This window comes from Excalfactoria chinensis, chromosome 1 (genome assembly GCF_039878825.1).
Source record: "Excalfactoria chinensis isolate bCotChi1 chromosome 1, bCotChi1.hap2, whole genome shotgun sequence".
NCBI lineage: Eukaryota > Metazoa > Chordata > Aves > Galliformes > Phasianidae > Excalfactoria > Excalfactoria chinensis.
In genome coordinates this window covers 64,846,577-64,858,493 of record NC_092825.1, presented here as the reverse complement: position 1 = coordinate 64,858,493, position 11,917 = coordinate 64,846,577, and the positions used below count along the sequence as shown (strand labels likewise).

The following is an 11,917-nucleotide window of genomic DNA, read 5'->3' as shown; positions in this document are numbered from 1 at the left end:
TGTAGTCTTCTCTTCTACAAGATGAACAAACCCAACTCCCCCAGCTTTCTCCATAGGAGAAGTGCTCCAGCCCTCTGGGCATCTTTGTGGTCTCCTTTGGACTCACTTCAACAGCTCTGCTTCTTTCTTGTGCTTTGGGCCCCAGACTTGGATGCAGTACTCCAGGTGAGGCGTATGAGGGCAGAGTCAAGGAAGGTCACCCTCAAGGCTCATTTGGGATCCAGGGCCTTGCTTTAATCACACAGACATCCCTATTTTCAGTCAACTTTATTGATAAAATAAGTTTACTGTACAGTACACAATTCTAGCCATAAATTCTTTTTAAGCTATCCGCGTTACAAAAATAACAGGTATGCAATGAAAAATAGTCACTCCACACAACGTGAAGGCTCTTTAAAGTCCTAAAGTGATCAGGTCAGGGGAATGGAAGGGGAGAAGTATCAAACGTGAAGACTAGGAGTAGATAAATTAAGTCACATTTCTTAATTTACAAAAATAAACACTAATCAAGCATTATTTCATAATAGAGCAACCTTAAAGAACTGCCACAGTCTAACAACCCTTCTCCGCTACGCCCTCTGCAGACTGTATTGGAGACAGAGCAGAAGGTCGGCTGTGGAGCTGCGTTCAGTGTCAAACGGATGCGAATGTCTCTGATAGCAGCCAATAGCTGAAAAGACACTTGTAGGAAAACGTGAAGCCAGAAATTCTTCCCAGCTGGCAGTGCCAAAACACACTGCGGTACAACAGACATTGCTGCTGATAAGTCACCGGCTTGCAAGCTACAGCAGAAATGCAAAAAGCTGTTATGTAAGCATGGGCAAAGTTTTATCCATCACAGCAGGTGTCATTTGAGCTTAAGGTTGTATTAAGCTCCCTGTAAGTCAGCCCATCCACTGGGAATCCAAAGTTCCATTGTAGACCTTTTGTTGCACGTACCTTTGAGTCTATGGAGGTTTTACTGAATCAATGTTGTTTTTAAAACAGCCGCATTTGATAGCGCTTAATGCTCCATCCCGCTCGCATTGTTGCAACTGAAAATGAAACCTGTTTAAATGATAACTGATTGCAGAGTACTTCAACTCATTGTGCGACATAAGTATGCTATTAAACAGCCCTGATACCAAAGTGTGTATGCCGGCTGTACATCTGCAGTCTTCTGTGACTGAAAGCTTTTACTGTACTTCAAGTATGCATTCCAAGTAAAGACTACAGTAACACGCTGAACAAAAGGTGGCAACTCACATCAGTCTTAGCAACAGCCTTAGCGCTTTGAACAAGGAGCAGTCTGACAAAAGCCAGCTGTGAATCATTTCAGCACCTCTTTCATGGCAAATATGTCTTAGGAAGCACTCCTGGTGTACAGGCATACCATGCAAGCTACTTCTTGTTCTACAAGTGCTAATTCATTTTCACCTCTGCAGCTTTTTCACTAATAAAAGCGAGCAGTCTTGTCAGTGTGACGTATTGAAAGTTCCTGGTGAAAATGCACAAAGCTCCTTGACTATTCAGTACTTAAAGAAGGAAAATAATAGTTACAGGTGTGCAGGCTGCCAACTTGGCCATAGAATTTCTCGCCTCTTTCTCCCAATTATCTTTCCCTCAGTACAGTCTGAGCGCTTTCAAATTGCTGTTCCTCACTTTGGGCAGCCAATCCCCAAAGAAATAGATGAGACAGAGCAGCCTGCCACTTACAGAGAACTGAGCTTGATTTCCTCTCATAAGGAAAAACAACTCCAAAAGTATTGCCTATGTTTGAGCAACTGGCCTTACATTGCAACAGGGCAGCCTGCGGCTAACAGAAGCCCGTCGGCTTTCTGCTGGCTCTTTGCATTAAAGAGGCTCGTTGCTAAATGCTGAATTTCACAAACCTTAGTAACTAAAAGGACAAATGAACTATGGATCATGCACGAAGCATAGTCAGCCGCTACCTTTTAGCCAGAGATCAGACTACTTTCACTCTTGCATTTATTGTATAATAGGTGCATTGAAGTTTTGTCCGAGCAATAAATTATATAAATTAAGTGAAATTACGTATTTTATTTGTAAAATGACTTCATATAAAAATAATTCCCAATTCCATAAGTGCACGAACCCATTTCCTACTGAAGTTAGATCTATGGCAATTAATCTGTCACTACGGTATTCAGACAGTACCGACTGGAGTTTATTTTACACGGTGTAAAAGCCACTAAACCGAAGCTCAAGATGCATAAGCCTGCTGGTGCCCTATTCAGTAACAAGTGCTTGACAAGTGACCCCTGATATTCCATTTGTAAAGTGTGCAATTAAAGCTGGTTGGCTTCCACAGTCTTTAGCTCTTCCTCAGGCTCAAATCACTGCTTGTTACTAATCCTGAAAGGGATGTACTCTCTGATGCATCTTCTTTCTTAAGGTTCAGGAATGATTCTCTGGTTATCTGAAGAATTTCTCTCAAGCCTTTGTTTTCTTGCTATAACCGAGGGATAAAAAAAGGCATTTAATAGAACTCCAGGAAGTCAGAGAACTACATGAAGGATCCCTCCTTCCCTTTACCACAAACAGGCTTACAAAAGACATGCAACAAACTAGCAGTATGAGATCCAGTAACTCCAGAGAAACAGTAACTCAGTAATTGTGATAAGGTTAACTCCCTTGCTAAGGGCTGAGTTCTAGAAACAACTGAAGCACTGGGAACAACAGAACCAAAGGCATTTAACACACAACAAACTACACCAGAAGGTAAGTGCACCAAGCGGCAATTGTTTTATGTGCCAGATTACCACAGAGTTACAAACAGAAAGGATCCCTTTACTGAATAGCTTACTGACTTAAAATTGTTGTTAGGGTTGGTAGCAGCACTGGAAATAATTAAGCATTGCACCCAGTTCCTCACACGTTAATAACGTGTGACTTGGTTCCACAAAGTCTTATAAGAAAGCAGCCAAATCGGTAGCGCGCTGGAAAAACCTTTGTCAAAGGAAATGATTTAATATTGAGGGAGACTGGAAAACCAGGCAGGTGACCAAAGCAAAAGCCTAAATCAGCATCTCAGGATTTGTGGCAATTTTAGCAAAGCTACTGCAAGAATACAGAACATGATTTGCTCTCGAGTCCTGGAAAGATGGCATCGCAGCAGAGACCAATCTCATGTCAGCTACGGCCCCCTCAGCTCCTTGATACAACATCAAACTAATTCTCCTAAGTAACCTAATTACCTGAAACAGTCCAGCTTCATGAAGATAGCACGCAGCTATCTTTTTGCTGGCTTTGAGTACTGGCAGCCGATGCCTGGGAGGCTGGCTATTCCTAAACCCTAAAGTACTGTAAAAGTACCCTAAAGACTGTAAAAGAAAGATACAACTGTAGGGTCAGAACAAGGTATTTGGTTTAGAGACATGGAGCACAATTTAAAGCTTGCGTGAACGTATTTGGGTAGCGGTAACCTGCTCCCACAACTCCCAGAATAAGTGGCAGACAGCTTCCCTGTTCTGACAGCCAGACTCTCATCTGTATGTAATCACAGCTTCTTGTCTCACAGTCAATTCTGAGCATTTCACACTGGGAAGGTAGAGGAAGACAAATCCCTATTTGCACCATCGCTGTTTTGATCTCACACTTACTTCAAGCTGAATGATACGTTCCTGCTCTTTACAGCCATGCTTGTCATCAATTTCAATGGCTTTCCTCATTACCGCTGCCATTTCTGTAATTTGGTCCACGTGCACTTGTAGTTCCTACGCCATATAGATAAAACAGTATTTTTAGTACTAAGCTTTCTTCATTACTAAAAATAATCAAAGTATTAAATGTGCATTTTAACTGCCGTGTCATGCAATAAAAATGTGAACACAGACCTAAACAAAGAAGCGCTAACTCTACAGCATGAGCAGCCACTGCAGTTCTGTTCATTTAGATCAATCTGGTTTGCCACACGGTTCCCTTTGAGGAATTGTACAGAAGAAAACATGCCCAAACGACTATGCCTTTGGCAGCTTCCATGTCTCCCAGGTGGCTGTTAGACAGCCACGTGTTTGCTCTGGCAAGAACTTCCTGTACTGCAGGAGCTGATGTAAGTCCTTCTGGATGTGCAGGAAGGCCAACTTCATCTGAGCACAGCAGCATATTGGAGCTGTTTGAAAGCTGGTCCCAAGTCTGGTACAGGCAGTACTCGCCCGTGGGTGGGCGTTTCTCTCTTAGAAAGAGCAGGCAAAGCTGTCATCATGACTATGACATAAGTTGGAAAACTCAGAGCCCTTTTTGTGGTACTGCTGCTCAAATCCACTTCCCATTTCAGCTTATCTGGGATCTGGACTCCAGAGGTCCTTGTCCTTGCTGAACTCTAGAAACACCCTTGTGTCCTGCCTGACCTCTGTCTGCTAATTAACACCGATAGGGTGCTATTAGAAATAATTACTGCATCTCACTGAAATATTCATGGAGGAGAAAAAAATAAGTGCGGTAGTTGTCTTTGCTCATCTTGTTCCACTGCCAAGAGAGGGATGATAGGAGACATGAACACAGGCATAACAGCCTTTGCAGGGAAGTTAGATAAGTTAGATTTTGAATAATCTCCCCTGTTTGCAAAGAAATGATCTCTTATTTGGACCTCGTTGGCTTGGATGATGTTTTACTTTCTCACTGGCCAGCATATCAGCAGGAAGCGCTTATAGAGCCTCTGCTTATTTCTCCTGAAAAGTGTAGATGAAGAGCCTATGTGCTTATGGCATTCACTGCTGTTCAGTTAAGCCAAATACTTTAATGTATTTATAGAAGCTTTTAATTTGTCCAGTCTTTCAACCTGTTTCTTATTCCAAATCCACTAACAGGCCAGCCTCTCCATGCCTGGCCTGACCTTTGGGCAAAATTCACAACATTATTTAATAATACTAAAAAAAGAACAGCAGGACTGAAATCTGCTATGTACAGTGAGCAACAGCATAGATTAAATACCATCTTTAAATCACAAACTTGATCAGAAGTCCACACATCCAGCAGATGATCACCTTGCCCTTGAACTCTCAGAAACAATTAAGCTATCATAAAAAAAAATCCTTTGCTTGGAATCACAGCCTGACCAACATCACACTTCATTAAAAATGAACATCGGCCCTTCCCATCCTTCTCTGCTGTTTCAGCTGCCAAAGCTGTGGTTTAGCTGTTTACTCATTAAGTGTTCGTTTGCAGCATGGAAGTGAGGGAAAAGGGGGGGGAGAAGAAAAAGAGCTTACTGTAAATAAGCTTGTAAATTCTTCTCAATTTCCAGTGAAAGTGAGTGCATTGAGCATTTTTCCTTCACTGAAAGTTATTTTTCAAGAGTTTCTTAAAAGAATAAATTTGGCTTGAAAGGAAGCTGTGATCAATGGTAAAAGAATGAGTGGGCTAGGATGTATCCTGGAGAAGGACTGGGAAGGAATTAGTGGCTTTTAGATACACAGCCGTCCTCATGTGGCTAGCTTATGTGGCATCTCAATCAATATGATCTAGAGCCTGTTACAAGGTCACTAACAGGAGATCAAACAGCATGCTTAGGCTCATTACAAGCAGTTCTCATTCACACGAGAATGCTAAGAGAAACTGCTTTTCTGTTAAAGGCAGGTGCTTGTTGAGCTGCAGAAATTAACGAGTTGAATAATATTTTGCAAATAGCCACTGAGGTTGATAGTTGTCACTTAAGAAAGCAGTGATTACTGGTAACGTTGAGATTAACTTGTTAGGTATTATGGAATTTGTTGTTAATGTGCTAAGAACTATTTAAAGACTGCTTCAAGATTGGTCAGTCTTATTGGAGGCGAAGACTGATCAGAGGGATAAATAACAAAATTCCAGAAATCATAAGACTCAGAAAAGGGTAATAAATCCTTTTTATCAAGTATATTTGTGAGATCCAACTTACTAAAAATGCTGAAGCCTAAATCTCCTGCTTAAATAACACTATTTTCCATTACTATTATTTTGTTGTCCCAAGCTTGTAATCGAGAAAATTGTTTCTAAATGAAATTTTGAAGTCCATTTCAGGGCCGATATTTTCCTTTCTTGCCTTGGTTCCAAAGGATTAACCCGGGTACCAAAGGTATCAAATACACAAGAGATAAAGCTAATTTACAGCGCTAATACCAAATAAAACGTTTTGGTACTGCTTTGCTAAACGTTTGGCTTACTCCTTCCACTCTTTCCAGTAAGCGCACATTAACTAATTATTTGTTGGAGTCACAAGCAGAAGTTAAAGACAGCAATCTGAGGCATTTAGACTGAGATCTATGCATACCTGAACTACAACTGAGCAGCTGCTTTAAAGACCTAGGCAAAGCAAAAGTAAATTAAGTAGATATGGTAATGACTACTTGATAAAAGCTTCAATATATCAACAGCTGGTAAGGTTGACCTACTAGATGGATCAAGTTTCCCATTTGTGTTTCATTAGAACTAGTTCATACAATAATATAAGAACTGAGATGATGCAAGTTTTGTGTTGATCTATTATAAACTAACTTACATGTTAGTGGAAAAAACAAAACAAAACAACCCTTAAAGCCAATAAACCAAAATAATTACCTTGGAATGTTGCTCTTTTAATTTCATTATTATACTTGGATCATCCTTCTTGCTTGCCATAAGCAACCTAAACATCTGTTCTCTGTACTTGCTCATTATGAGTTCCAAAGCAGACTGATGTTCTTCAAGAGATGTGCGCAGTTCTACCAATAAAATGTGATATTCAGTTAAACTTTATCAGACAAGAACTGAAACACACTGGAAAAATGCTACCACCTGAGAAAATGGAAATAAACCCTTAAGTAAGCATGCCCGCTCCTTCCATGATCAAGTCTTGGCTGCGTCTGCAAATACTTCAGTGGTAACTGCCCAAGAATCTTCCTGTTCAGTCAGAAGCACTGCTGTTCATTTGTTAAGTCCTTGTGTATGGAATTTCAGAAGGAATTGTCCTACTATACTTATACATCAAGTTTTCCTGATTGTTTACATGTCAGTTATTTTAAAGAAATGGGAAAATATATCTTCATATAGATACTTACACTGTAGAAGCAGTACTTATATCTTCTCACTTATACCAAACACAAAGTATGGACTGAATCAGTTGTTCTATACAGCTCTCTTTGTTAATCATGGTTCTGGTGCTGAGCCATTTAGGCTTTGCATTAGATGATATTGTGATTAGCTAAACTGATAGGTTTCGCTTACAAATTCTTCTATAAAATATTCTTTGGGACTTGGTTCAGTTAGGAAAGTATCACTGGTTGGAGTGATGCAGGCTAAAACCTGCATATGAAAGAATGGTAATCTTACCTTTATTCTCCTGCTGTAATTCCCTGATCTGTCTGTTTTCTTGTTGGATACCCATCACTAATGTAGAGCGAGGACGATGTCTTGCTACTTCATTAAGCTCCTGAATTTCCTCTTGGTACTAGTTATTTAAAAAAAAGCAAAAACAAAGAAAAAAAACAAACCCAAACCCACCATATTTCAGTAACTAACAGCAAACGTTACTCAGCAAGTCACTAAGAACCAGTTCTAATGTCAGTCAAAGTCTGTAACCAGCGAGATAAATGTTTCATTTTAATTAATTATGTAACCAAAACCACATCTGGAGGTGTTGTCAACTTACTGCCCTATAGAGACGCTCACTTTAAACCAAGTTTGATACCTCAGGTCTCCGTAGTGGGCGTGGTTTAACCTTCAGCTGGTGCAGGTCAAATTCACCATCAGATCATTATAGATGACAAACACGTGGTAAAGAATAGCCACGAGGTACTAACACCTCTGTGGCTTCCTGATACCTTAAAGCACGTGTATGAGTACAAATAACATGGACCTAAATGCATGAGTCCTGACTCTCAACAAGTCGGGAAATGTGATGCTGTTGATCTAAGGTTACAAAGCCTCTGCATGACTAGTTTCACAGGGATGAAGCATACAGTATCATAGAACATTACAATAGTTTGGGTTGGAAGGGACTTTAAAGATCATCTAGTACCAACCTCAATATGCAGGATTTTGTTACTTTACAGGCTCATTAACATGTATTAAAACAGAAATGACAGGATGAACTTCCAAGTGGAAAGACAGCAGACACCTTTATGTTTTGCAGAAGTTCTCTAGTGAAAGTCACACTCAACCTAATGATATGCCTTGGACAGCTTAACATCAGAATGGAAATAATAGCGAATAAGCCTAAAAGGCTACCTGGAAAGAAAAGGAGACAGTGAAAAGATAAAGTATTCTAAACAGAAGATACTACCACAGGACCTCTGTATGACTAAATCTGCCCATTTGAATCACAGAACAAGTAATATTTTACAGAAGAGCAAAACACGAGGCAGCACACAATGGTTTGCAGGACACTAACCCTATTTTTACCTGTGCTCTTAACAGAAATGCCAGCTTTCAATGTTTAAGTTAGAACAGCAGGCAACAGTTCCTCGCAGGGTCAAACTAAATTATAAACAACCTAATTTTAGATGACAGCCACACCCACAATAAGAATACTTTGTATGGCATTAAAGGATTAGCCAAATAACACGCCGATTCTACATTGCTTAACAGACCACAGAAATGACTTTAAATGATGTGTTTCCAAGTTCTACTCCTGACCGAGTAAACAAAGTTGAAAAACAAACCTGCTTCATTGCTTCAACCCGTTTATTAAGAGCTGTAGTCTGTTCAATAAGAGCTTCTGCAGCGTTGTCATGTTCCCGCAGCCGTTCCACCAGTGCTTTAGCATCTGCTAAGGCTTTCTCAATTGTGCAACTCATTTCTAAAGATAAGAAATGCATTATTTTTCACACCAGCACCCGTTTGCTATAGAGAGAACCACTATCCCTATAACACACATACATATATGCGCTTTTCCTAAGTATGAAGCAGCTGACTACAACATTCTCCTCTTCCCCAAACAACGAGAGCTGACATTTTAGACCCATGCTGTCTTTTAGGAGTAGACACAAATTCATACGACTAAAAAATACTGCAAGTCTGGCTTTCCATTTCCTGCTTTTTGATTACTGTTGAGATCACAGATTACAGCAAAGGAACGAAAGTAAACCGTGTTGCGATGAGAGCATTTGATATTCTTTTGCTACCGGAGAGGTATAAATTCAAGACAAAAGAGAACGCCAAAAAGGACACAGAGGGCTTGAAGATTTTGATTAATTAAATCAGTAGAGAAAGAAGAACTAAAACTGGCAGTGTAGAGGAAAATGACTTAGGGAAAACTCTGAAAGCCAAAGGCCTGTGTCATCTTCACGTCTGAAAATGAACACAAGCATCACTGCCTGAAATGAAATGGTAAAATGTGCTGTTTTCAACAGGATAGAGCAAGACCCCCATTTAGCTAAGACTGCATAGGTAAAATACCAGCCTTCTAATTGCAGGAGCTGTAAGTAGAAATTACCTCAACTTTGCCAAAGGAGAGATTTTTGTAAACCTATGGGGTCAGTGCGCACTAAGCTACAGGAAAAAAATACCCCAATTGATTTTCTAACTTTCTTTGGCACCTTTACAAATCACGCTATGGACCAGAAAACCAAGCGGGATGAAATCCCCGCATTATCCCCGGCCGACCTTTTCCCACCATCCAGGTAAAGCAGTTAAAAAGATATTTCAGACACAGGAGATTCCACCTTTCTCCTCAAAGATGTCCAAGGACAGCAAGAACATCCCACCAGTGAGCATTAGGTTGGGGGAAAGCGAGCAAGAGAGCTTGCAGTATTCTCTCCAGAGAGTCTGTGTGAGCCCCTCAATTTTTTAAGTCTAAAGTCCCCAAAGCATTTTTATTTGGCAGTTTTGTTACGTTTCCTGTGTTCAGAGGAGCACATGTAACATTTACTTTAGTTTTTGATGCAAAATGGTCTCTTACAGACCATCCCATCACAGAAAGGTTAAGCCTTATTTATGGACAAAAAAGCCTGAGCAAGCAAGCTTCATGTCTGCACAGAGCACAAAAGCAGCAGCACTTTGGCATATTCGTTTCATACAAACATTCATAATGTGAATTCCTTCCTATTTATCAACTAAAGTTTGGATTTTAACTTCCATATGATGCATTTATGTATTCGAGTTCTTCAGTAGAGCAGTGTGTTACCACAGGCAGTTCACTTACACACTGTGGTTTAGCAGCTGGAGCTCTTTTTAATATTACATAGAATCAAAGAATGTCCCAAATAGGAAGGGATCCATAAGGATCACCAAGTTCAGTTACCGGCTCCACACTGGACAACCCGAACATCAGACCATATTTCTGAGGGTATTGTCCAGATGCTGCTAGAACTCTGGATAACATTTCAGGTGGTAACAATATATTGCGGTGCTTTTAAGGATCTGCTTTTCTTGTGTCTTACTCCTCCTGCCAAATCTGGTCTCACATTCTCACTGCTCTACAAAATGGTTACAGACAAAACACGAACTCCCATGACGGGCGACTGAACTGCTACAGCAGTTGATTTAATTAGCTCAGTGTTTCAGGAGAATTCGAAGAGCAGACATTAACTCAATTCCCAGGCCACGAATTCTCCAGCCACTGCAAAACAAGCCTCTCAGGCCTCCCCATGAGCACAAAATACGTTGTGCATTCAGACTACAATGCAGTTAACACCTCCGACAATTTGCATCGACACCACATTTTAAACACAGTACATGTTCATCTTTCCGTGCACTATCATTTTGACTGCATGAGACAAAAAGCGACTCCTTCCTGGTACAGAACTGACTTGCTTTTTCACGGTGTCTGAGCTGGGGAGCTGTGTGTGCACCTTGTGCAGGAGGAAGGCAGCCCCGAATCAGGCAGCAGCCCCAAACCCACATCATGGAGTGGGAGATCTGGCAAGCCTGAAGCCACAGCCTGTTTGCATGCACACAATTCTGCACAGTCCTCCAGGAGGAGGATTGCTGTTTGCATCACGATATCCAAAGAATCGCAGAATTGTAGGGGTTGGAAGGGACCTCTAGAGATCATCGAGTCCAACCCCCCTGCCAAAGCAGGCTCCCTACACCAGTCACACAGGTAGGCGTCCAGGTGGGTCTTGAATATCTCCAGAGAAGGAGACTCCACCACCTCCCTGGGCAGCCTGTTCCAGTGCTCCGTCACCTCACAAAGACCCAAATCTTGACTAGGATTCCTTCTGGCTATTAGCCTCAAACCGACTGTCAGTTTGCAAGCACAAGGCCTACAATAGCACACCTCGGTGCCCTCCGCCCCAGCTCCGTGCACAGCTGTCACCCCGCAGCTGCTCCAGGCCAGGGCCAACAGGTAGCAGTGGGAGCAGCAACTCCAGCAGCGCAACAACGCCGCTGCCCCACGCTCATTTCCTGCCGCCTCCTGCTATTGACTAATTGCTTTCATTACCTAATTCGGCTGCGCTTTACCAAACAAAAAACAAAGGCTCCGCCAGCACCGCAGCCTCCCTCTGGTATTGCGTCTGCTCTTTCCTCAGGACTAAAAACCGCCTTCTACTGTAGCCTAATTCTTCCTTTTCTCTGTAACACTACGCGGCCCCGCAGTTTATAGGAGCTTTACAGAGTGCGCTGTCTGGCCTTCCCTCAGTCACGCCTTGCCCTATCGCGACTCAGGCCACCTGTCGCGACACAGAGGGCGGGTCGAGGCAGAGAGCAGCTCCCGACCGACCCGCTCCCACCAACCTCTTCAGTCCCACCGCCCGCCGTCCCTCCCCACGTCAGCTGCCCACCATCGCAGCACCGTGTCCCCAGCCCCCTCACTCACTCATGACCGGCGGCTCCGGCAGCGCCCGGCGCCGGGTGAGGCCCGGCTGCCCGCCCCGCTGTCAAATGGCGGCGGGGGTGGAGCGAGGGCGGCCGCGCTTCACCTCAGCCGACAAGTCTCGCGAGGCCTCACCTACCGTCCGCTCTTCCCCGTACCTCCCCCATTGGCCGTTTCCGCGCTGCTACGGGCGCGGGCGGTCTCGCG

At 42.5% G+C, this 11,917-nt stretch overlaps 1 protein-coding gene across 1 annotated transcript; it reads right to left on the bottom strand.

Moving 5' to 3' along the window:
* Positions 1–249: 249 nt before the first annotated feature.
* Positions 250–11,821, bottom strand: FGFR1OP2 (FGFR1 oncogene partner 2). Its single transcript, XM_072331677.1, has 6 exons — positions 11,714–11,821; positions 8,616–8,752; positions 7,285–7,402; positions 6,535–6,677; positions 3,603–3,716; positions 250–2,452 (listed from the first exon to the last, which is right to left on the bottom strand). The coding sequence occupies exons 1-6, from the start codon at positions 11,715–11,717 to the stop codon at positions 2,315–2,317; spliced, it is 654 nt and encodes a 217-aa protein (XP_072187778.1). The 5' UTR covers positions 11,718–11,821; the 3' UTR covers positions 250–2,314.
* Positions 11,822–11,917: the final 96 nt, after the last annotated feature.

What these genes read in the sequence shown, in the direction of transcription:
- FGFR1OP2 (XM_072331677.1), bottom strand. An exon ending in TAAAAGAGCAACATTCCAAG is followed by an intron (nt 3,717 to 6,534) that starts GTAATTATTTTG and finishes TATATGGCGTAG; the next exon opens with GAACTACAAGTGCACGTGGA. An exon ending in AACGTATCATTCAGCTTGAA is followed by an intron (nt 2,453 to 3,602) that starts GTAAGTGTGAGA and finishes CCTCGGTTATAG; the next exon opens with CAAGAAAACAAAGGCTTGAG.